The following is a 25,833-nucleotide window of genomic DNA, read 5'->3' as shown; positions in this document are numbered from 1 at the left end:
CGTGACCGGATCTCTCCGGCGGAGGGCGGCTGGCGGGAGCGGTCTGCCGGGTTCAGAGTCGCCGGAGGTCGGCGCTCGCTCGCGGTGCGGTGCGTGGCGTCACAAGAGCGCGATTGTTTCCTTCATTCACTGACGAGCTCCGCCGGTTAACAGCACTTACCAGGTATGAGTGAGTGCCCTCTCTGTCTCTTTGCATTAGCGCTGATATTATCTTGCAGAATGTCGTTTATAAACGAAACGTTACTTGAAGTGGATTGTTTAGACAGCGTTAACGCGTTTGATGGACGGTATATATATATATACTTTCAATAACATATTTATAGTCACGCGAAGTCGGTTGACGTTAGTCGGTTATTAAGTGAAATGATTCTTAAACATCAACAACACGTCATCGACTGTCTCTGATGCTAATGTGTGTCATTCTCTGTCATATTGCATTCAGAATATGGATTAAATATTTTATTAAAAATCTAAACGAGATGTCGGATCTCAAAAAACGTTATCTTTAATCATATTTTGTACATTTAGTTTAGCTATTATGCATTTGTTCAACTGGAAGAATTTAGTTATAGCTATACACTGCTTCTTAAAAGTTTGGGATCAGTAAGATTTTTAAAGTTTTTTAATGGAGTCTCTTCTGCTCATCGAGGCTGTATTTATTTGATCGAAAAAACTGTAATATTGTGAGATATTATTTCAATTTCTAATATTGGTTTTCTGTTTTATTATACTTTAAAATGTCATTTATTTCTGTGATCAAAACTGTATTTTCAGCATCATTACTCCAGTCTTCAGAGTCACATGATCTTCAGAAATCATAATAATATGCTGATTTATAATCAATGTTGGAAACAGTTGTGCAGCTTCATATTTTTATTTTTTATTTTTTGAAAACTGATACTTTTTTCTGGATTCCTTTATTAATAAAAAGTTAAAAAGAACAGCATTCATTTAAAATCTAAGACAATATAAGTCTTTACTATCAATTTTTATCCATTTAACACATTCTTGCTGAATAAAAGTATTCATTACTTTCAAAAAAAGACAGAAAAAAATGTACTGATCCCAAACTTTTGAACGGTAGTGTACAGATAATTTGTATGATCCATAAAACAAGAAACGATAAAAACAATAGCTGATGAAAATAAATAAAAGTTGCTGGAGGTAGAAGTCTAAAAATAAGAAAAAGTACAAGCGTGTATAAAAATAAAGTTCACAAACTTTTAGCTTATTATTCAAAGAGTCTCTAATATTGTCAATGTTTAATTTTGCTTAAGTCAACGAAACTATAAAGTTGGGTTTCTTATCAGAAAACTAGCATTTATGAATGGGAAATTTGGCCAAAGAAATGATTTAATTAATAAAACCTAACCATAGACAGCACGTTTGATTATATTATTCATGTTTTTGGTAGAAGCTCCTCCCACTCACGAATATTCCTCTGTCAGTCAAAATTTAATGGGAATTTAATGAATGTTAAAATATGTGATATTGAATAAAATTGAACTCTTTCACAATGTCACTATCACATATTAATTTAGGCTTCATAAAATGCATATTTCAAAATAAATCTACTTATTTAATGTTATTGTTCATAAATAATTACTTATTACTTCATTAAAGAAAAAGTTGAGCCAACTTAAAATTTTAAGGCAACCAGCTTCAGCAGATTTTTAAGTTTGCTCAACTTTTTTTCTTTTTTTTACAGTGTTAAAACGTTTATTTCCCAACAGAGAATGCATACTGTGTCAGTTTTCAAAGATGTTAGTGTGACGTCCGTCGTGTTATGCCACATTATATTATCATTATTTAATCAATATTAGCTGCTGGACTGAATTCTGCTGCTGGAGCCTGAGCGGTGTTGATTTGAGAGTTTTTCAGATGTCTTTCTCGTGATTCAGTTATGAATAAACCTGTATTTCTGCAGGATGTAGGTGTGACAGAAGTAAACACACAGGTTGTTTGTCTAGTTAGTGACACACCTGTGAGCTCAGCTGATCCAGAGGTCTTTAGCGGTCATCTGCTGGGTGAGGACGCAAGCTTTATCTATGCGGAAGTGTCCAGAATCCAAATAAAAACAGATTCCATGTGGTCTGTGCTCTTCACAGTGTTATGAAACAAACAGATCTGGATTACTGTGGTAATCAGTGTTAGTCACACACCGATCACATTGCTCAAAAGCACCTATATGCCAATGTTTCTGTTTAATATAAGCAAGTTTGTCTTTGTTTGTTTTATTGTTGTTGTGTTTTTCATGAAAAATAATAATGAACCTCAAACTAAGCATTTATTTTAAATTAAGAGGAAAATCCAAAGATCTTTCATTTATTTGCATTACAACACTGGTTTATGCAGAGCCCCAAACATGATATGTGCAAAAAAAATAAATAAAAAATATATATAATAATGTGTGTGTAATATATCTTAAGAATTAATTGCAACAAATTTGTTCTCTTGTTTAGATTAAATTGAGGCCATTTCTTCCGTCATTTTATTATAAGGGTCAATTTTTTTAAATTAATACATCATCTGAAAGCTGAAAATCTGGAATCTGAGGGTGCAAGAAAATCTAAATATTGAGAAAATCTCCTTTAAAGTTGTTCAAATGATTTCTTAGCAATGCATATTACTAATCAAAAATGAAGTTTTGAGATATTTACGGTAGGAAATTTACTAAATATCTTCATGGAACATGATCTTAATATTCTAATGATTTTTGGCATAAAAGAGAAATGTATAATTTTGACCCATACAATGTATTGTTGGCTATTGCTACAAATATAGCTGTGCTGCTTATGACTGCTTTTGTGCTGCAGGGACACATATGAGCATGAGTCGTCTGTGATCTGCAGCGTGTGGATGGGATCATGCGAGCTCTGTGTGCAGTGCTGTGCCTCGGCCTGGTGGCGGCGCTGCAGCCCAAACAGCACCCATGGGTGACGGAGAACTGCAGGCGTCTCTCTTCGCTGCTGCGGCAGAAGCAGTCGGCGGTGCGTAAGCTGAGCGCGGCCGGCACGGTGCTGGAGCGGGACGAGACGCTGGCGCTGCCCGAGAAGCTCTTCCGCCTTCACACGCTGGAGGTGTTCCAGCGCGAACTCAACGAGAGCGAACGCTCGCTCTTCCAGGCCGTGGAGGGACTGCAGCGCGTCATGAAGGGGAACCTCCGAGACGTGGCCAGCATGAAGGACAGCAGCCGGCAGAGACTGCAGGCGCTCAGGGAAGCCGCCATCAAGGTGGGTGATGAGGATATCCTGCAGGAATCACGCCAACTACAAAATCAAGCCTGTTTTGGGGCCAATAAGATCTTTGCGACCCATATAGAAGTGCCCACCTGACGGGCAAAACAAGGCTGTCCTTCACTGACCCTCAGTTATTTTAAAAGGGTCATGAACTGAGAAACCAAATTTCCCTTGATCTTTTGAGATAAGAGGTACTTTAAAAACATCCTGTATCCTGTAACTCAAAACTTTCTCCTTAGTCTAAAAACAGCTTATATTGAAGTCTGCCAAAACCACAGCTTGTGGAATGTTCTACTCTATGATGTAATAGTGTGGATAAACCCCTCCTCCGCAGATCATCAATGCCTGCTTCTACATCACTGCCTGTTTAGCCCCACCCACCGACTCTACATCACTGTCTGTTTAGCCCCGCCCACCGACTCTACATCACTGTCTGTTTAGCTCCGCCCACCGACTCTACATCACTGTCTGTTTAGCTCCGCCCACCGACTCTACATCAGTGCCTGTTTAGCCCCACCCCCAGACTCTACATCAGTGCCTGTTTAGCCCCACCCCCAGACTCTACATCAGTGTCTGTTTAGCCCCACCCACAGACTCTACATCAGTGCCTGTTTAGCCCCACCCCAGACTCTACATCAGTGCCTGTTTAGCCCCACCCCCAGACTCTACATCAGTGCCTGTTTAGCCCCACCCCCAGACTCTACATCAGTGTCTGTTTAGCCCCGCCCACCGACTCTACATCAGTGCCTGTTTAGCCCCACCCCCAGACTCTACATCAGTGCCTGTTTAGCCCCACCCCCAGACTCTACATCAGTGCCTGTTTAGCCCCACCCCAGACTTAATGTGGCTTAATGCATTAAAACAGTGATATTAGAGAACCAAATTCAGTTCACAACAAATATTATTAACCCTTAAGTTGTGTTTTGTTAATTTTGTCCCAGAGAGGATTTTATTTTTCCTTAAAATGCTACAAACTTCCCCAAAAACGCTGAAAATTGTAGTACTTTTTGGGGATTTTTTTCCCCACGTCACAAATGACCGGCCAACAAAAAATAGCTTGTAAATATCTTGTTATGCTTTATATATCATCTAATCTTGGATTCAGTCTTTTTATCAATTTGTTTTCTTTCAATCAGCACAGGTTTGCATTTTTTTTAATGAATTATAGGCCTCATTAATCAGAGCTTATGAACCAGAGCTTATGAAGTTTTTGAGTGAATATTGACAGTTATCCACAAATAATGCCTTTTTCCATTCAAAAAGTGGGAAATCAGTGAGGCCTGCGATCAGTCAGCTCCAAAAAGAAGCACAAAACCTGCTAACTGAAAGAAAACAAGTTGACAAAAATGATTGAATACAATATTTAGTGATAATAATACAGCGTAACGAAAGATTTACAAGCAATTTTTAAAAGGCTGCTCATTTAACACCAAATCATGTGAAGGATTTTCAGCACAAGGGTTAATAAAAAAATAAATGCTACATACAGGCAACCAGATGAACACAACAAATGAATGCAGCATGCAGAGTTGTACATTAAGCATTTTTCTCATTATAAAGAAAATGCTTATCATGAAATTTAACATGTCACATTTATAATCTGGGCTCATCTGCTTGCCTTTATAGCTTGCTTCATTAATAAAGTGTATACTGAGCTTGATCTTTTAAATTGACTGTTTTAGTCCATTAAGCATTTTAGCAGATGCTGTATAAGGATCAAAGAGCCCAAAATGTACATTTTGTTCACAGAAATTTTGTGATCTAAATATTTATGGATTAAAACAGGTGGCAAACAACAAAGCCTTTCAAGGTAACAAAATATTAAAAAGAATGGTGGATATTTAGGCCAAAGTGCGAAGATTAAAATCTTTGTCATTATTTTATCTGTTATTAAAAAAATGAGAACAAAGATACACATTACAAATACGCATAATATACAAATAAAACAAACAGTGTTTTATTTTCAGGTACAGTAGGTGTATTTAGCAGGAGCAATCAAGAAATTGAATGAACAAATATAAAAATAAAACACTATATAAACTGATTCCTATTAAAGCAACTGTATTAATGTTTTTCAGTCAAGAGTAGCGAGTGATTTTTCTCTTTGTGTTTTGGTGTTTTATTAACATTAAAGGGTTAAAATATAATTCACCCAAAAATAAAATGTTCTTCTGACAAAATCAAAGTAATGGCAATATTTCCTTCCGCTGAATGTAAGCTTTTTCATATTCCATCCTTCATGCAAGTTTTGAAAATTATGAAAATAAATCTAGGAATTATTGGATTGTTGTACTGTAAAGGCATCGAAAGTTTAAGTAACAAGCTGTTTTATGGATAGTAACTATAATATTATTTATGAAATCTTATTAGTAATTAGTTACACTACTAGTTACTGCAAAAAGTAATGTTATTACTGTAACTAGTTACTAGTAACCAGTGTTGGGGAGTAACTAGTTACATGTAACTAACTTACATAATTTAAAGGGGTCATATGACGATGCTAAAAACAACATTATTTGGTGTAATGCAATGTGTTTATGTGGTTTAAGGTTAAAAAAACTGTACACATTCTGTACATTATTGTTGCTCCTCTATGCTCCGCCTTTCTGAAACGTGTCAATTTTAACAAAACACCGATGATTCAAGAGTTTAGGACACATGCTTATTCGAACACTGTGAAATAGTGAAATAGTTACAGTACTTATTATATTTTAGATCAGGTAACCTTCCCAACACTGCTAGTAACTAGTTAGAGCCCAACACTGGTCATCATGAGTAATCGTGTCTTTACAGGAGGAGCAGGAGTACATGGAGCTGGTGGCGGCGGAGAAACACCAGCAGGAGGCGCTAAAAGTGGCACAGGATCGAAACAAAACCCTGTCCATGCTGGACGAGATCCTGGAGGACGTGAGGAAGGCCGCAGACCGTCTGGAGGAAGACATCGAGGAACACGCCTTCGACAACAACAAACAGGTGCAGAGCTCAAAACACAGCCGTCAGAGATGAGGAGGAATGACTCTGAACCTGAAATACAGGTCTATCTGTGATCTATAAACTATCTGTGATACGCTTGACATTGACTGCAAACATCGTGTTATTTGCACCAGTGACCCTAGATACATTTTACAGTTCACACACATCCGTGTTTAGTTGTAAATGTGAGATAAACGCTTGCACTGTCAAGCCTTGTTTATTTTTAGCACTTCAAACAAAAGAGACTTGCCCTGTAAGATACATGTGACCCTGCGGCACAGAAGCAGTCATAAGCAGCACAGCTATATTTGTAGCAATAGCCAACAATACATTGTATGAGTCAAAATTATCCATTTCTCTTTTATGCCAAAAATCACTAGGATATTAAGTAAAGATCATGTTCCATGAAGATATTTTGTAACTTTCTTACTGTAAATATATCAAAACTTCATTTTTGATTAGTAATATGCATTGCTAAGAACTTCATCTGAACAACTTTAAAGGAGATTTTCTCAATATTTAGATTTTTTTGCACCCTCAGATTCCAGATTTTCAAATAGTTGTATCTCAGACAAATATTGTCCGATCCTAACAAACCATACATCAATGGAAAGATTATTTATTCAATCTCAGTTAAAAAAAAACTGAGACTTATGACTGGTTTTGTGGTCCAGGGTCACATATTATGTTTTTTAAATACAGATATATATCTGATAAATCAAAGAAATAATCAAGATTTAACAGATTATGAAAATAATCATTATCTGCAGAATACTCTGTTTACTTCAGACAGTAACGGTCAAACACTGCTCTGAGAATATAAACAATCTAGCTGTAATTGAGAAGGAATGAGTGTTAGCTGGCGTCCATCTCTCTGTGTGTCCAGATGAAGGGTGTGAACGTGGAGGCCGTCCTGAGGGTGGAGGAGGATGAGGAGGACGGTAAGAGGAAGAACGCATCGAGGCAGGCGGCCAAAGGCAATCTGGGGCTCAGCATGCTGATCGACTCTCAGAATAACCAGTATGTGCTGACCAAACCTCGCGACTCCACCATGCCTCGCGCCGACCACCACTTCATCAAGGTCAGCGCCTGACCTCTGACCTCTCTCTGAGTGTCCTCACAGGTCACCGGAGCCAATCACAGGCTCTGCGCTTTCACATACACTGCTGTTCAAACGTTTGGGAGCAGTAAGATTTTTAGTGTTTTTTAAAGAAGTTTCTTATTCTCATCAAGGATGTATGTATTTGATGATTTCACTGAATGATTTCTGAAGACTGCAGTAATGATGCTGAAAATTCAGCACTGCATCACAGAAATAAATTATATTTTGAGGTATATTCAAATAGGAAACCAATATTAGAAATGACAATAATATTTCACAATATTACTGTTTTTTCTGTATTTTTAAACAAATAAATACAGCCTTGATGAGCAGAAGAAACTTCAAGACATTAAAAATCTTCCTGATCCCAAACTTTTGAACGGCAGTGTAGATGGGAAACAAAAACCTTCATTTCCAAGCTTGTTTGAACAGCAGTCTCGTGTGACATTAATGTGCTTATGAATGATTAACTGCATGTGTTTGGTCGCACAGGATCTGGTGTATGTGGTCATGTTATCTCTGCCCTGCGGGTGGCTCTGTACGCTGATGGGACTGCCGCCCATGTTCGGTTACATCATCTGCGGGGTTCTGCTCGGCCCATCGGGACTCAACAGCATCAAAGTGAGCGATCAACCTCTTCACATACAGTCAGTTATTTCTATGTTTTGCTGGAGTGTGTCAGGAGGAGACATTCATTTATCCATTAATTGTAATAATCCAGTGAGATTTTTGAGATGTGATCTGATCATCATCAGTCTGTCTGGAGTGACATGAAGAAACTGAGACTAAATCCAGAAGAACTGTGTCTCAAGACGCTTCAAGAAACCTCCTGCAAAGCTCCTGAAAAACTCTGCTCAAGTGCAGCGAGGACAAAACCTGCTTTAAACACAAAGCATGCTCACAACACATGTGACCCTGGACCACAAAACCAGTCATAAGGGTCCATTTTTTAAAATCGAGGTGTATACATGATCTGAAAGCTGAATAAATAAGCTTGTTATGATAGCACAATATTTGTCTGAGATACAACTATTTGAAAATCTGGAATCTGAGGGTGCAAAAAAATCTAAATATTGAGAAAATCACCTTTAAAGTTGTTCAAATGAAGTTCTTAGCAATGCATATTACTAATCAAAAATGAAGTTTTATATATTTATGGTAGGAAATGTACAAAATATCTTCATGGAACATGATCTTTACTTAATATCCTAATGATTTTTGGCATAAAAGAAAAATGGATAATTTTGAGCCATACAATGTATTGTTGGCTATTGCTACAAATATAGCTGTGCTGCTTATGACTGCTTTTGTGCTGCAGGGACACATATGTTGATTTGATTTAGTTAACAGAAGTTAATTGATAAAGAAAATCTATTTTGAGAGCATCCTAGTGCCTAAAACTGCTAACAGTGCTGTAGCTCTGCAGGAGGTTTCTTGAAGCGTCTTGAGACACAGTTCTTCTGGATTTAGTCTCAGTTTGTTCTGTTTCTTCATGTTATTCCTGACAGACTGATGATGATCAGATCACAGGATTCATTACAATTAATGGCTAAATGAATGTCTCCTCCTGACACACTCCAGCAAAAGATAGAAATAACTGACTTAGCTGCTGGAAACACTAGTGTACTAATAGCTCATTTTGTGCAGCGCTGTGTGTGATTCTGTGTTTTCTGTTCCTCCTGCAGTCTATGGTTCAGGTGGAGACGTTAGGAGAGCTGGGCGTGTTCTTCACTCTTTTTGTGGTTGGTCTGGAGTTTTCACCCGAACGCCTCCACAAGGTAAGAACAAGTGTAACATGACAAGAACAAAAGACAAAATCAACCGGCTTCAGAAAAGAACATATTAAGTGAAACTTAAAGCCCAAAAATAAACATTCTGTCATCATTTACTGTCCCTCAAGTTGTTCCAAACCTGTGTGAGTTTGTACAAAAAAAGAGAAGATATTTCGAAGAAATAGTATTTTTTTTTTTCGTACTATGGAAGTCAATGGGTTCTTCAAAACATCCTCTTTTGTGTTCAAGAGCTGAAAGAAACTCATTCAGGTTTGGAACAACTTGAGGGTGCGAAAATGATGGCAGAATGTTTGGGTGCACTGTCCCTTTAAGAAAAGTATGTGGAATCATAAAAATGGGTGGAAGCGTGTGAAGAGACGCAGCAAAGTTGTTCATAACACAATAGAATACAAGCCAAATTGCGTTACTCCCTAAAGAATAACTCATTGTAATGAAAGTAATGTGTCTTTTGTGTCACTTTTTCTCATCTGGGCAGGGCTTGCTTGTTTGTTTTTAATATTAAAAGTTCTTGTTTTCCAAATGTAAAAGCCCTTTAACAGCAAAAGTGAAATGAATACGGCTGGACTGCGTGAAGAATAGGACGCAGGAGAAGAAAGTACAACACTTTAACTTCAGCAAAGAAACACAAATGTTATGTTTATCTAAAGTCATTTTTATTGATTGTGAGGAACGCTGAATGTGTTTAGTGCAGGTGAGATGAGTAAGTAATGTTGATATTTAGTCTAGAACTACAGTAAGATCATGTTCTTACTCCTGATTTCTCTCAACACCAGAGCTGTCACTCAATACATGAGAAAATATTTGTGAAATACTATTTAAAATAACTGCTTTTTTTTTGTTGCAACCTAGAACTAAAAAGGAGAACGGCACACTATTTACCTGTTTAATACTGTAAAGCTGCTTTGACACAATCTGTATTGTGTAATGAATAATGTATGAATAATGGTGACTTGACTTGATTTCTATGTGAATATCTGTTAAAAGCTGTATTTTCAGCATCATTACTCCAGTCTTCAGCGTCACATGATCTTCAGAAATCATTCTAATATGCTGTTTTGCTGCTCAAGTAACATTTCTGATTAATAGAAAGATCCAAAGATCAGCATATTAGAATGATTTCTGAAGATCATGTGACGCTGAAGACTGGAGTAATGATGCTGAAAATACAGCTGCGCATCACAGAAATAAATTATATTTTAATAGATATTCACATAGAAAGCAGTTATTTTAAATAGTAAAAATATTTCACAATTTTACTGTTTTTGCTGTATTTTGAAATAAATGCAGGCTTGGTGAGCAGAAGAGACTTCTTTAAAAACATTAAAAATCTTACTGTTCAAAAACTCTTGACTGGTAGTGTGCATAATAATTGAAATGCACTGATTATGAGCAGAAAGTGAGCTGGTGATTGTTGGTGTTCAGGTGTGGAGGATCTCGCTGCAGGGCTCTGGGTATCTGAGTCTGCTGATGGTGGTCGCTGGACTGGTCTGGGGTCAGCTGCTCGATCTCCAGCCCACACAGACCATCTTCATCTCCAGCTGTCTGTCTCTCTCCAGCACTCCGCTGGTGTCTCGCTTCCTCGCCGGAGCATCCAGAGGAGAAGCCAAGGAGGGTGAGTCATGATCAGCTGGAGATCAGAGCCGTGTGTGTGTGTGTGTGTGTGTGTGTGAGAGAGAGAGAGAGAGAGTGTGTGTGTGTGTGTGTGTGTGTGTGTGAGAGAGAGAGTGTGTGAGTGTGTGAGAGAGAGAGAGAGTGTGTGTGTGTGTGTGTGTGTGTGTGAGAGAGAGAGTGTGTGAGTGTGTGTGTGTGTGTGTGAGAGAGAGTGTGTGTGTGTGTGTGAGAGAGAGTGTGTGTGTGTGTGTGTGTGTGTGAGAGAGAGTGTGTGTGTGTGTGTGTGTGTGTGAGAGAGTGTGTGTGTGTGTGTGTGTGTGTGTGAGAGAGTGTGTGTGTGTGTGTGTGTGTGTGTGTGTGTGTGTGTGTGTGTGTGTGTGTGTGAGAGAGAGTGTGTGTGTGTGTGTGTGTGTGTGTGTGTACTGGTTTTGTGGTTTACGGGACACAAATGTGTATAATAACATGGGTATGACAGAGGTATTACAATGTGAAGGTGGTTTATGAGGACACTGCCTATGTCCCCGTAATTCAAAAGGCTTAAAAAACATACTAAATGGTGTTTTTTTGAAAATCTATAAATGCACAGTCTCCTGTAAGGGGTAGGTTTAGGTGTAGGGTTAGTGTAGGACAATAGCACATACAGTAAGTACAGTATAAAAACCATTACGCCTATGGAGAGTCCCCACAAGGATAGCAAACCAGACGTGTGTGTGTGTGTGTGCGTGAGTGTGTGTGTGTGTGTGTGTGTGTGTGTGTGTGTGTGTGTGTGTGTGTGCGTGAGTGTGTGTGTGTGTGTGTGTGTGTGTGTGTGTGTGTGTGTGTGTGTGCGCGCTCGGATGTGTGCGTGTGTGTGTGTGTGTGTGTGTGTGTATTAGTTCTGACTAATATATTTAACACCTGTCTTGAGAATGGTAAAGTACCAGAAGCATGGAAAGGGGCATTGATCCATCGAATCCCTAAGAAAGATAATATTCCTGATGACCCCTCAACTTGGAGAGATAGATCCCTGCTACCGACAGTTTATAAGGTATTCATGAAATGTTTGCTCTCAAGAATCAGGAATACTCTCATCAAAACAGAAAGCATATATTAATACACAGGGAATGAATGAGCACGTCTTTTGTTTGAAAACAGGAATTGATGATTTTAAACATTCATCTGCAAGATTCTTCACAGTTTTTCTGGATTTTCGTGATGCCTTTGGCTCACTGTCCCATGATGTTATGCTTCATGCATTGGATGAAATAAGACAGCCGTACGTGGATGTGATCAAGGATGTTTATAATAACTCCTATGTTCAAGTCATATGTGGAAGTGTCTTAACTGATCCTATACCACTTGAGATCGGTATTAAGACTGGTTGCCCTCGGAGCGCTGTTAACTTCATACTAGCGATTATCTCCTGGCTGAAATGATCTGTGCCAGCGCACAGGACTGCAGCTCTCTTGGCGAGGACCAGACGGAGCGGTAGCGGTCCTTAATGAGAATATAATAACAGATCCGCATATCTCTACTCTAGCGGTACTCCACACAGAAGGTACACCTCGTCAACTATCGACCAATAATGTAAGAGCCTCACTTCTTCATCTCAGAAAAACTCAAAGTGCTCAGCATTAGATGGGCTTGAAACTACAGGGAAAATTAGCACTTCTTCAGTCTGCTGACCATTCAGTATCCCATTCTGTTTTGACGAACTTTTCAATCTCAGAGGATATTCACATTTTATGATTAAAGCACGACTACAATGTCTTCCAACAATGTACAATTTGTCAATATGGTACCGTCAAAATACAACTCCTACTGTCTGTTACACCAAAATCAACAGGAAAATGAAACCGTCGCTCACATCTTAAATGGATGTTGTTGTTATAAAGGACTGTATGTGTCCAGACACGATCGACTGGTTGATTTGATTGTAAAGGATCTGAAAATAATACATAAAGATAGTAAGATTCATCAGCAGACTACTGTTGAACTGAACTGGTTCTATCACAACACATCTGACAGAGACTCCTGACATCTGTGTGTGCGTGCGTGTGTGAGGGAATGCCGGATGTGTGTGTGCGTGTGTGTGTGCGTGTGTGAGGGAGTGCGCGGATGTGTGTGTGCGTGCGCGTGCGTGTGTGAGGGAGTGCGCGGGTGTGCGTGTGTGTGTGTGTGTGCGTGTGTGAGGAGTGCGCGGATGTGTGTGTGCGTGCGCGTGCGTGTGTGAGGAGTGCGGATGTGTGTGTGTGAGGAGTGCGCGTGTGTGTGCGTGTGTGAGGAGTGCGCGTGTGTGTGAGTGTGTGTGTGTGCGTGAGTGTGTGTGTGTGTGCGCGTGTGTGTGCGTGTGCGTGCGTGTGTGAGTGCGCGGATGTGTGTGTGTGCGTGCGTGTGCGTGTGTGCGTGTGTGAGTGCGCGGTGTGTGCGTGTGTGTGCGTGTGTGTGTGCGTGTGTGAGGAGTGCGCGGATGTGTGTGTGCGTGTGTGTGTGTGTGTGTGTGAGGAGTGCGCGGTGTGTGTGTGTGCGTGCGTGTGAGGAGTGCACGGGTGTGTGTGTGTGTGTGCGTGTGTGAGGAGGCGCGGATGTGTGTGTGTGTGCGTGCGCGTGCGTGTGTGTGTGAGTGTGTGTGTGTGCGCGTGTGTGTGTGTGAGGAGTGCGCGGTGTGTGTGTGTGCGCGTGCGTGCGTGCGCGTGTGTGTGCGTGTGTGAGAGTGCGCGGGTGTGCGTGTGTGTGTGTGAGGAGTGCGCGGTGTGTGTGCGTGTGTGAGGAGTGCGCGGATGTGTGTGTGTGCGTGCGTGCGTGTGTGTGTGCGTGTATGAGGGAGTGCGCGGATGTGTGTGTGTGTGCGTGCGTGTGTGAGGGAGTGCGCGGGTGTGTGTGTGTGTGCGTGTGTGAGGGAGGGCGCGGATGTGTGTGTGTGTGTGTGCGTGCGCGTGCGTGTGTGTGTGTGCGTGTATGAGGGAGTGCGCGGATGTGTGTACGCGTGTGTGTGAGTGTGTGTGTGTGCGCTCGGATGTGTGCGTGTGTGTGTGTGTGTGTGTGTGTGTGTGTGTATTAGTTCTGACTAATATATTTAACACCTGTCTTGAGAATGGTAAAGTACCAGAAGCATGGAAAGGGGCATTGATCCATCGAATCCCTAAGAAAGATAATATTCCTGATGACCCCTCAACTTGAGAGATAGATCCCTGCTACCGACAGTTTATAAGGTATTCATGAAATGTTTGCTCTCAAGAATCAGGAATACTCTCATCAAAACAGAAAGCATATATTAATACACAGGGAATGAATGAGCACGTCTTTTGTTTGAAAACAGGAATTGATGATTTTAAACATTCATCTGCAAGATTCTTCACAGTTTTTCTGGATTTTCGTGATGCCTTTGGCTCACTGTCCCATGATGTTATGCTTCATGCATTGGATGAAATAAGACAGCCGTGCGTGGATGTGATCAAGGATGTTTATAATAACTCCTATGTTCAAGTCATATGTGGAAGTGTCTTAACTGATCCTATACCACTTGAGATCGGTATTAAGACTGGTTGCCCTCGGGCGCTGTTAACTTCATACTAGCGATTATCTCCTGGCTGAAATGATCTGTGCCAGCGCACAGGACTGCAGCTCTCTTGGCGAGGACCAGACGGAGCGGTAGCGGTCCTTAATGAGAATATAATAACAGATCCGCATATCTCTACTCTAGCGGTACTCCACACAGAAGGTACACCTCGTCAACTATCGACCAATAATGTAAGAGCCTCACTTCTTCATCTCAGAAAAACTCAAAGTGCTCAGCATTAGATGGGCTTGAAACTACAGGGAAAATTAGCACTTCTTCAGTCTGCTGACCATTCAGTATCCCATTCTGTTTTGACGAACTTTTCAATCTCAGAGGATATTCACATTTTTATGATTAAAGCACGACTACAATGTCTTCCAACAATGTACAATTTGTCAATATGGTACCCGTCAAAATACAACTCCTACTGTCTGTTACACCAAAATCAACAGGAAAATGAAACCGTCGCTCACATCTTAAATGGATGTTGTTGTTATAAAGGACTGTATGTGTCCAGACACGATCGACTGGTTGATTTGATTGTAAAGGATCTGAAAATAATACATAAAGACAGTAAGATTCATCAGCAGACTACTGTTGAACTGAACTGGTTCTATCACAACACATCTGACAGAGACTCCTGACATCTGTGTGTGCGTGCGTGTGTGTGTGCGTGTGTGAGGGAGTGCGCGGATGTGTGTGTGCGTGCGCGTGCGTGTGAGGAGTGCGCGGTGTGTGTGTGTGTGAGGAGTGCGCGGTGTGTGTGTGTGCGTGCGCGCGCGTGTGTGAGGAGTGCGCGGGTGTGCGTGTGTGAAGGAGTGCGCGGGTGTGCGTGTGTGAGGGAGTGCGCGGATGTGTGTGTGCGTGCGCGTGCGTGTGTGAGGGAGTGCGCGGGTGTGCGTGTGTGAGTGCGCGGGTGTGCGTGTGTGAGTGCGCGGATGTGTGTGTGCGTGCGCGCGCGTGTGTGAGGTGCGCGGGTGTGCGTGTGTGAGGAGTGCGCGGATGTGTGTGTGCGCGTGCGTGCGTGCGCGTGTGTGCGTGTGTGAGTGCGCGGGCGCGTGCGTGTGTGTGCGTGTGTGAGGAGTGCGCGGATGTGTGTGCGTGCGCGTGCGTGTGTGTGTGTGCGTGTATGAGGAGTGCGCGGATGTGTGTGTGTGTGCGTGCGTGTGAGGAGTGCACGGGTGTGTGTGTGTGTGCGTGTGTGAGGAGGCGCGGATGTGTGTGTGTGTGCGTGCGCGTGCGTGTGTGTGTGCGTGTGTGAGGGAGTGCGCGGATGTGTGTGTGCGTGCGCGTGTGTGTGTGTGAGGTGCGCGGATGTGCGTGTGTGAGGGAGTGCGCGGATGTGTGTGTGTGAGTGCGCGTGCGTGTGTGTGAGGAGGCGCGGATGTGTGTGTGTGTGTGCGCGGATGTGTGTGCGCGTGCGTGTGTGCGTGCGTGTGTGTGCGCGTGTGTGTGTGTGCGTGCGCGTGCGTGTGTGAGTGCGCGGATGTGCGTGTGTGTGTGTGCGTGTGTGAGGTGCGCGGATGTGTGTGTGCGTGCGTGTGCGTGTGTGTGTGCGCGGATGTGTGCGTGTGTGTGCGCGGATGTGTGTGTGCGTGTGAGGGAGTGCACGGGTGTGTGTGTGTGCGTGTGTGAGGTGCGCGGATGTGTGTGTGTGCGTGTGTGTGTGCGTGTGAGGGAGTGCGCGGATGTGCGTGTGTGTGTGAGGTGCGCGGATGTGTGTGTGCGCGTGCGTGTGTGCGTGCGTGCGTGTGTGCGTGTGCGTGTGTGCGCGTGTGTGCGTGTGTGCGTGCGTGTGTGTGAGTGCGCGGTGTGTGTGTGCGTGTGTGTGAGGTGCGCGGATGTGTGTGTGCGTGCGCGTGCGTGTGTGTGTGTGCGTGTATGAGGAGTGCGCGGATGTGTGTGTGCGCGTGCGTGTGTGAGGAGTGCACGGGTGTGTGTGTGTGTGCGTGTGAGGAGGCGCGGATGTGTGTGTGTGTGTGCGTGCGTGTGTGTGTGTGTGTGCGTGTATGAGGGAGTGCGCGGATGTGTGTACGCGTGTGTGTGAGGGTGTGCGCGGATGTGTGTGTGTGCGCGTGCGTGTGTGTGTGCATGTGTGAGGGAGTGCGCGCGCGCGCGTGTGTGTGTGTGTGTGTGTGTACCTGGTATTTATCATGTTATGGGGACCAAATGTCCCCTCAAGGATAGTAATACCAGTAAATTTTTACCTAGTGGGGACATTTTTTAGGTCCTCATGAGGAAACAAGCTTATAAATCACACAGAATGAAGATTTTGAAAATCTAAAAACATTTCCTGTAAGGGGTAGGGTTAGGTGTAGGGTGACAGAAAATACGGTTTGTACTGTATAAAAACCATTACACCTATGGAATGTCCCCATAAAACATGATAACACTATGTGTGTGTGTGTGTGTGTGCGCAGGTGAGCTGGACTACAGCAGTGTTCTGCTGGGGATGCTGGTTATGCAGGATGTGCAGCTCGGTCTGTTCATTGCTGTGATGCCTACATTCATTCAAGTAGGAAATGGAGACGTGGACAGGTGACGCAGCATGCAAATCAATCACTGACGATTAACACCGACCTCACTATCACTGTAACACAGAGCCCGTGTTCAGGACAGAAGGACATCATTTTGTCTAGTTCAGGTCATATTTCACCTTAAAATTAAAAGAAACGATGGCGAAAACATTTATTAAATATTTGTACACTAGTGGTCAGAATTTTGAAATGAGATTTTTTAAATGTTTTTGAAAGAAGTATCTTCTGCTTACCAAGCCTGCATTTGATAGTGATGTACCACCATTCAAAAGTTTGGGGTTAAGTACAATTTAAAAAAGAAAGAAAAAAATTAATACTTTTATTCATCAGTGACACATTAAATTGATCAAAAGTATCAGTAAAGACACTTATAATGTTACAAAAGATTTCTATTTCAAATAAATGTTGTTCTTTTGAACTTTCTATTCATCTGTGAATCCTGAAAACTAAAATGTATCACATTTTCTACAAAAATATTGAGCAGCACAACTGTTTTCAACATTGATAATAATCAGAAATGTTTCTTGAGCAGCAAATCAGCATATTAGAATGATTTCTGAAGATCATGAGACACTGAAGACTGCAGTAATGACGCTGAAAAAACATCTGTGCATCACAGAAATAAATTACAGTTTAACAGACATTAAAATAGAAAACAGCTATTTTTTAAAGTAATAATATTTCACAATTTTTACTGTATTTTTAATCAAATAAATGCAGCCTTAATGCACAGAAAAGACTTCTTTCAGAAACATTAAAACACAAATTTTTGGTTGGCAGTGTGTTTATTAAATTTATTTATTGAAAGAAAAATATTTGCATAAGTAAAATGAAACATGTAAAAAATTAAGCTTAAAGCTTACATTTAAAAATAAATTATTTTTCAAATTAAAGCTGCAGTCTGTAACCTTTTTTTGGTTAAAAATGATCCGAAATCAGTTTTTGAGCAAGTTCACAACCAGCCAGTGTTCAAAACTATCGCCTTACCTTAACCTGATTCACAACGGTAAGCTTATTATAATAATGTTTTATAATTTGAGTGGTACTAGTAGGTTTTCTTGGGGAATTCAAGCATGCCGCTGCGTCAGTACGTCACGTTGTCATGTTAGAATAGAAAAGGGTCCTGTCCTAACTGTTGCTGTAAAATTAGAAGCATTCCCTAAAATATCATTATATGCTTAAACATTAAGATTTGTATGGAAATGACTAAAGTAGTCAAACCAGTTCATTAGAAGGGGGTGCCAATACTTTTGGCAATTCAGTGTAAAAATCAAATATAAGAGTCATGTTAAAAAAGTTGTATTTTTTCACAATAAGGTGGAAAATAGCAATAAATTAATTTTCTGATGTCTCTTTATGGTTTTCCCCTTTTTAGGGTTAAATTGTCAAAATACAAAAAATTGAGTGAATATGAATATATGTTTATGTTTGTGTGTATATGCATGTGTTTGTGGGCAGCGTGCTGATGGGAGCGCTGCGTGTGCTGGTTCTGCTGGCTCGGGTTCTGGTGTCGCTGGCGGCCGTGTTGCTGATGTGCTGGATTCTGCGCTCTCATCTGGTCGGTCCCTTCTACAGGAAGCTGCATGCGGAGAGCAAAGGGAACAAGGAAATACTAGTGCTGGGCACCAGTGCCTTTGTGTTCCTGATGCTGACGGTGAGCGCTCGCAGGGCTGGGTGCTATGGCAAAAAATTAAATCTCTTGCACGTTGCATCTTTGTCAACGCAAAAGCGCATTCTGTGTGAACGGCGCCTTGCGATATGAGCGCTTCACACGTGAGTGGTTAATCACGAATTGGATCGTTCTTTTCTCTTTACTGATATCACTGGCATATTGTCAAAGTGTCTAACTCTAACATTTGGTAATATTTCTTTTAGGGATGCACGACATTATCGAACCGATATCGGAATCGGCCGATAATGGCTTTAAATGTAAATATCAGCATCGGCCCGATATGAAAAATAATGGTGATATGTCTTGCTGATAAGAGGAATAACTCACACGTGCTCAGGGTGTGCTAGTGATTAGATCACGTCAGCAGTGTGACTCACTGAATGATGATTACATTCACTGTTTTGGATCGCTGCTTTTAATAAACAGTAAGCAGTGGCAGCCTCCTCCGGATCCTAATGCCCGTTTGGTAAGGAGTTTTAATTCCGTAGAGGGCGCTATTAAAATTAAAGGTGGGGTAAGTGATTTCTGGTTGCCAATGTTGATATTTGAAATCACCAAAACAAACACGCTTTGTCGCGTCCAGTGTAGGCAGACTTTAGCTGTTGCGGTGCAGCGCCCGGTGTACACACGGTGTAAGCCTTCTTTTGTTCCGCAGACGTTTTCCTCTTTTGTTTTTTATCTGCCATCTCTATCTTTCTGTCGTCGCTCGGCTAATGTCCGTCCTGTGCACTGAGCTCTCTCACCCCCGCATCATGAGTAGACACGCCCCTTACTGCTGATTGGCTACAAGTTTGTTTTGGTACTCGTCCCCGACTCGTTTTCTAAAGCGTTTTTGAAAAAATACATACCCCACCTTTTAAAGTAAAATACAAAAATAACTTTTAGACTGATTAAATCAAGCAGTAATTGATATCATAAAATCATGAGTACATTTTATTTTAAAGGTCGGAAGCTATAGCTTATGAATAAAAAAATCACAAACATGACACTTAATAATTGTGTATATACGGATTTATTCATTAATGTGTAATATGTTATATATATATATATTTTTAAACAAATTATTAGCTCTAAAAGATTTACAACTCTTTTACTTTAGACCATTTACAAATGTTAAATCTTAAAATAAAATGTTAAGGTTACTACTGCATTTTTCTGGAAATGTGATTGATATATAGTTTATTTATAATTATTTTCAAAACTTCAATGTACTGTCAAATAAAAGAACTTCTAAATAAGTTCTTATAAATAAAGAATTCTAAATAAGTTCTTGTTAAAAGCTAACCAAAATTAAAAATAATTTGCTTATAACTTCTGCACAGGAGAGACTTGGTGTTGTTTCCAAACAAATGGAAATATATCGGCATCAGCTATCGGCCAAAATGAGTTGAAAAATATCGGCATATCGGATATCGGCAAAAATCTAATATTGTGCATCCCTAATTTCTATTCAAAATCACGATTCCTCGATTTCTAAAACATAAAATCGTGGCAAAACATCAAATGCGAATTCATCGAAGAAGTCTGAAAAATCGGCCAGCCCTAGCGGCTCGTGATCATAGCGTGCTGGAGCGTTGCTCTCCTCCGGTTTAATCTCGTAACGCTCATATTTCAGGTGACCGAGTTCATGGACGTGTCGATGGAGTTGGGCTGCTTTCTGGCAGGAGCGCTGCTCTCCTCACAAGGTCACATGGTCACTACTGAGGTCATGAGCTGCACCGAACCAATCCGAGACTTCCTGGCCATCATCTTCTTTGCATCGATTGGTGAGTGGAGCTGTGAATTATGATGATAAATAACTGCATAATGGGAATTATGAATGAATATTGAATGTGATCTACTGCATAGTGTTTATATTGGCAGCCATATTTAATTTAGTCTTAAGGTCTTTGCACACTGAGTCCGAAATTCGATTTTCTGCGTTTTCGCATCCGTACCAAGCATTTTGATAGGAAAGGATGACGAATACGAAAAAAACTAAAAAACACACATGAAAATTTCGGACTCATTGTACGAGGACCTTTAGTCTTAGTCCTGTCTCAAATGTATGTTTTAAATATTATCATATTTAGGCAGCCTTGTCCTGTTTTTGTTCAGTCACATTTTAGTCAACGAAATGTCTGAGAGTTTTAGTCAATTAACTCTTAGTCACATTTTCGTCATGCTTTCGTCAAATTATTTTTGCTCAAAATTATAATCGTAATGATTGTTGTCATTTGAGAAATTTGCATTTCAGGTATTGCACTTTCACCAGTAAACACAAATCAGTAGAATGTCGACTCATACACATGGTCTATTTTACCTTATCTAGTGTACTGATTTATTATTGGCTATTTATTATGTAAATTAATATCAAAGACTTATGCACTCTCTCTATCTGCATTATGAAAACTGGTAAAACAAATGAAAAATATTATAACAGTGAAATTCCTAATAGTAATTCCAATAACTCCAAAATGCAATTTTCTATGTTTCTCTATTAAAACAACAGCGTTTGAGTAAGTGCATTTATTCAGAAAACACAATCGCAAACAATATAGTCAAGATGACAGAATACAGACCGGCTGAATTATGACGCTTTCATTTAGATCGCTAAACTCCAGCTTTCTTGTCGAAAATAAAACTATTTTGGTAAAGTTTTTATTTTTTGAATACATTTTATCAACAACGAAATTGCATGTTGATATAGTCACAGTTATCGTATATTGACCTTATTGTCGTCTCGTCATCATCTCGATTCAGTCATGGGAAAAAAGCTTGTGAATGAACATTTTTCGTCATAGTTTTCGTTAACGAAATGAAAATTTCTGCAGCAGCGTTCTGAATATCTGTTGTTTTCCGCAGGGCTGCACGTGTTCCCGACCTTCGTCCTGTATGAGCTGACCATCCTGCTGGTCTTGACCTTCTCACTGGTCATTATGAAGGTAACCGTCTTCATATCAGACTAATTTCTTTCCATTAGGGGTGTAACGGTTCGCAAAATTCAAGGTTCGGTTCGATGCAACACAGTGGTGTCATGGTTCGGTGTGTTTTCTAAATGGGGGGGAGGGGTATAATTGCTTACGTCGCAATGTTGGAAATATTTCTGTTTTAAACCATGAAGGAGAGCCAATGGATATCACATAAGCAACCTGCAAACTTTGCAGAAAGTGAAAGTAAAAACGTAATGACGGAGTAATGATGACGAGATACGAATCTACTTCAACATATGCTGAAAACGGTAAAGTTCAGGTCAAAAGTTTACATGCCCCTTTACAGAAGGTTCAAACGCTCATTGATGCTCCAGAAGGAAAAACCACGCATTAACTTTTTGAATTTGAAGATCAGGGTAAATTTAAATAATTTTGTCTTCTGGGTAACATGTAAGTATCTTCTGTAGTCTCTGAAGGGCAGTACTAAATGAAAAAATATGATATTTAGGCAAAATAAGAAAAATGTACACATCTCCATTCTGTTCAAAAGTTTTCACACCCCGGCTCTTAATGCATGTTTTTTCCTTCTGGAGTGTCAGTGAGCGTTTGAACCTTCTGTAATAGTTGTATACGAGTCCCTCAGTTGTCCTCAGTGTGAAAAGATGGATCTCAGAATCATACAGTCATTGTTGGAAAGAGTTCAAATACACAAAAAGGAATTTGTGGGAGCTGAAGGATTTTTCCGAAGAACAGCAGGCAGTTTAACTGTTCAGGAGAAACAAGGGACTCATAAACAACTATCACTAAACAGAAAAAACACAGCTGTGGATCATTCAGGGAACAACACAGTATTAAGAGTCAAGGGGATGTAAACTTTTGAACAGGGTCATTTTTATAAATTCAACTATTATTTTCTCTTGTGGACTATATGTAAACATCTTTTATGTGAAATATCTTATTCAGGTCAGTACTAAATAAACAATAACATGCATTTTGTATGATCCCTCTTATTTTGGTCAAATAATTAACATTTTGCAGATTCTGAAAGGGGGGTGTTAACTTTTTACCTCAACTGTATATAGCAAACTTTTAATTTATTCCCTTAATGTTTCTCTTGTGGCCTGTACATAGTAAAACAAAACAAATATTGCAGGGCAAATTCATTGTAATTTCAATTTAATAATAAAAGTAACTTCATAATAATAATAATAATAGGCCTAATAAAAATAATAGTGCTGTCAAACGATTAATCGCATCCAAAATAAAATAAATTGTTTACATAATATATGTGTGTGTACTGTGTACATTTATTATGTAGCTATATATAAATACACTCACATAGAGTATGTATTTAAAATATTTACATATATATATATATATATATATATATATATATATATATATATATATATATATATATATATTAAAATAAACAACATATTTTTCTTAAATATGTACATGCATGTGTGTGTATTTATACAAAAATAAAAACTTGTTTTTGGATGTGATTAATTGCGATTAATTGTTTGACAGCACTACAAAATAAGAATGTAATAACAGGATTAATTGGAAACTGAAAATGCCAAATCCCCTTAATATTGCCAATAATTGATGTTTTTGACAATATCTCTGGGTATTGTTGATTGTCGATTATATTCCATGCACTTTAAGCTCTTTTATTTTCCAAATGTAATGGGGTTAGTCCCACGAATCGTTGGGTTTGTAACGCGTACCGAACCGAAAGCCTCGTACCAAACGGTTCAATGCAAATACGTGTATCGTGACACCCCTGCTTTCCATGGATGTGAATCTCACTCTGGTCTGATGTTTTGTTGTCAGTTCATAATGGCGGTGGTGGTTCTGTCCGCAATTCTTCCTCCGGGATCGCGTCACCTCCGCTGGCTGGTGTCGGCCGGACTGGCGCAGGTCAGCGAGTTCTCCTTGGTTCTGGGCAGTCGTGCGCGTCGGGCCGGCATCATCTCTCGAGAGGTCAGTGATCTGATCTCGCTGCATTCATCTGAACACTGATGTCTGCTTCTCTCTTATTGCTCCCAGAAAGCTGTCAGTGTTGGATCTAGGGATGCAACAATACAGTTAGTCCACGGTTCAATACGCACCACGGTTTTTAACCACGGTTTTTGGGTTCTAATAGCTTGGCACATCAGTATTTTTTTGCAACAAATTAACAACAAAAAACTCCTCTAAACCTCTGTACACTGGAAAAAGCGTGGATTATTATATGTCTGCTTAACATTTCTTTATCTATTAAGAGAGGTATTATTTTTCCGATTTGTACCCAAAATAGGATGGATTGGCCATTATTGAGTGCTATAAACACATGTAATACTGGACGCCAGAGGGCGCCCTCGCTCAGAAAATCCACTTATGCATCACAGAAGTAATAGAACCGATGACGTTCCAGGAAATCCATAATATGGTCAAAAGCATCACTATCGCTGTAACTGAATAAAAAGAAGACATAACGTTAAACATTTTGAATGATAAAATATAAGGACAATAAACACTCGCCTGCGACAATATATGGTTTATCTGTGTTCTTCAAGCCAAGTATATTTGTAAGCCTTTTGTAATCAACATAGAGTATACATACAGTATAGAATATATTTTCTGCCTTATTCTGTGATAAGAAGCCACATCAGATCACAAAAGGAAGTTATTTCAAACACTCGACTGATGTTGTGAAGTAAAAACAAGTTATAATGTTCTCTTAACTGAAATATGAATCAATTAAAGCTGAATAGAAATATAACAAAAACAACAAAAATGGATAAAATTCACAGAAGCACATAACAGAATTACTAAAACTTAAACTAAAATTAAAAATAAAAGCTAATTCAAAATATTAACTATAAAACTATAATACTATATAAATTATACTAAAATAATAACGTTTTTAGTATCATTGAGATACTATTTTTTAATATGTATTTTCTGTTTTCATTTCAATTTTACTAAAAGTTTTATTTTTAATGTGTTTTGTAATTTTTATTAGTTTTTAAATGTCTATAGTTTTTATTCATTTTATTTCAGTTTTAGCTATTTTAGTACATCAATGAAAAATGTTGAAAAATAATTTGTTTTTAATATTTAATTGTCATTTTTTTTACTTTAAAGTAATGAAAATGTTCTTTTTTTAAGTTTTAGTTAACTCTAATAACCTTAACTGAAGCTACATCTCCGTCATCTCCTCCTCACAGGTTTATCTGCTGGTTCTCAGCGTCTCCACCTTGAGTCTCCTCCTCGCTCCGGTCTTATGGAGAGCCGCTACGCTCAGATGCGTCCCGCGGGCCGAGAGGAAACCGCTCACCTGAGCTGCGTTACGCTAGAATGACGCATCTCACATTAATGCATCATATTGATGACAAACGGAAGGGCAAGGCATTAATATAAGAAATATTTTCACAGTAATGAAAGAAAAGGGCACAGCTTGCGAAATGCTTTTATAACATGTCATCATGTCTGTTATAATATGTTATATATGAGCAAACGTTATTTATTTGTGTAATACGTGCCTTGAAACGAGCTGATGTCAGCAGACGAGCCAAACAATGCACCTGTTATGAAGGAAAGCGGCTCAGATGTGGGTAAGTGGAGATATATATACGAATCCACTGAAGATGATTCACAGCAGACGCTTGACCGTATTCATTCGTGATTCATGCTGAAGTTGAACTCTCAGCACTTGAGTGGGACCATAAGTTAAATTAATCATAGACATAACTGGAATACTCTGAATCATTTCTCTGGACTGTTGATTCTCCGTCAGGATCAAAAAATAAAATGACAAACTTCACTTCAGTCGTTGAGGGTTTTCTTTATTTGTTAGGTGCAAGATATGAGATTGTTGTGAATTTACACATATACGCATGGTCAAAAACTACAAACACACTGTGTGATGATAAAACAATAACGGCGTTTCAGTGACGTACTAAAACAATCTTACACATCATCAAAGGAGCAGCCAAATATGCGACTAGGAAAATGAAAATTGATGGTGTTGTTTGTGAGGATAAAAACTCATCTCGTCCCATATTACACACTTTTTTGGTAAATTATATGAAAGTGGCTCCAATGTTATTGACCCTTTTCCTATTCTAAATTCTGCTACTTTAAAGAGAACTGTTAGTAATGACTTTAATTTTACATGTTCAAAAAAATATCATTGGAAGAAGTTAAAGAGGACATTAATGATAAATCACTGGGGAGTGACAGGTTGACTTCAGAACTATATCACATTTTTCGTGACCATTTATCTACATTTTTACTGGCAGTTTATAAAGAATCATTTGTCAGTGGATGCCTTCCACCATCAATGAGAATCATCAATCAAAATCTCAAGAAGATACTCTATAATTGGCTCCCAATCACATTATTAAATAACGACTATAAATGTTGGCTTAAATATGGCCTGGATGACTCGACTGACGAGTGCCTT

At 39.8% G+C, this 25,833-nt stretch overlaps 1 protein-coding gene across 3 annotated transcripts; it reads left to right on the top strand.

Moving 5' to 3' along the window:
* Window positions 1-23: 23 nt before the first annotated feature.
* tmco3 (transmembrane and coiled-coil domains 3) lies at window positions 24-25,191 on the top strand. 3 transcript variants are annotated; one of them, XM_058792586.1, is made up of 13 exons: window positions 24-163; window positions 2,817-3,233; window positions 6,033-6,212; window positions 7,099-7,293; window positions 7,807-7,935; window positions 9,000-9,092; window positions 10,530-10,719; window positions 16,677-16,794; window positions 18,252-18,447; window positions 20,081-20,231; window positions 21,310-21,389; window positions 23,217-23,366; window positions 24,596-25,191. In XM_058792586.1, exons 2-13 carry the CDS (start codon window positions 2,868-2,870, stop codon window positions 24,707-24,709), a joined length of 1,962 nt encoding a protein of 653 aa, XP_058648569.1. In that variant the 5' UTR covers window positions 24-163; window positions 2,817-2,867; the 3' UTR covers window positions 24,710-25,191. The 3 variants fall into 3 exon arrangements, with proteins under 3 accessions (XP_058648569.1, XP_058648572.1, XP_058648570.1); XM_058792587.1 differs by having other exon boundaries at window positions 33-169; XM_058792589.1 differs by lacking the exon at window positions 23,217-23,366.
* The last annotated feature ends 642 nt before the right edge of the window (window positions 25,192-25,833 follow it).

The sequence above is a fragment of the Onychostoma macrolepis genome, chromosome 01 (assembly GCF_012432095.1).
Source record: "Onychostoma macrolepis isolate SWU-2019 chromosome 01, ASM1243209v1, whole genome shotgun sequence".
Taxonomy (NCBI): Eukaryota; Metazoa; Chordata; class Actinopteri; order Cypriniformes; family Cyprinidae; genus Onychostoma; species Onychostoma macrolepis.
Note: the sequence above shows the minus strand (reverse complement) of the source record. Positions and strands in the feature narration are given on the sequence as shown.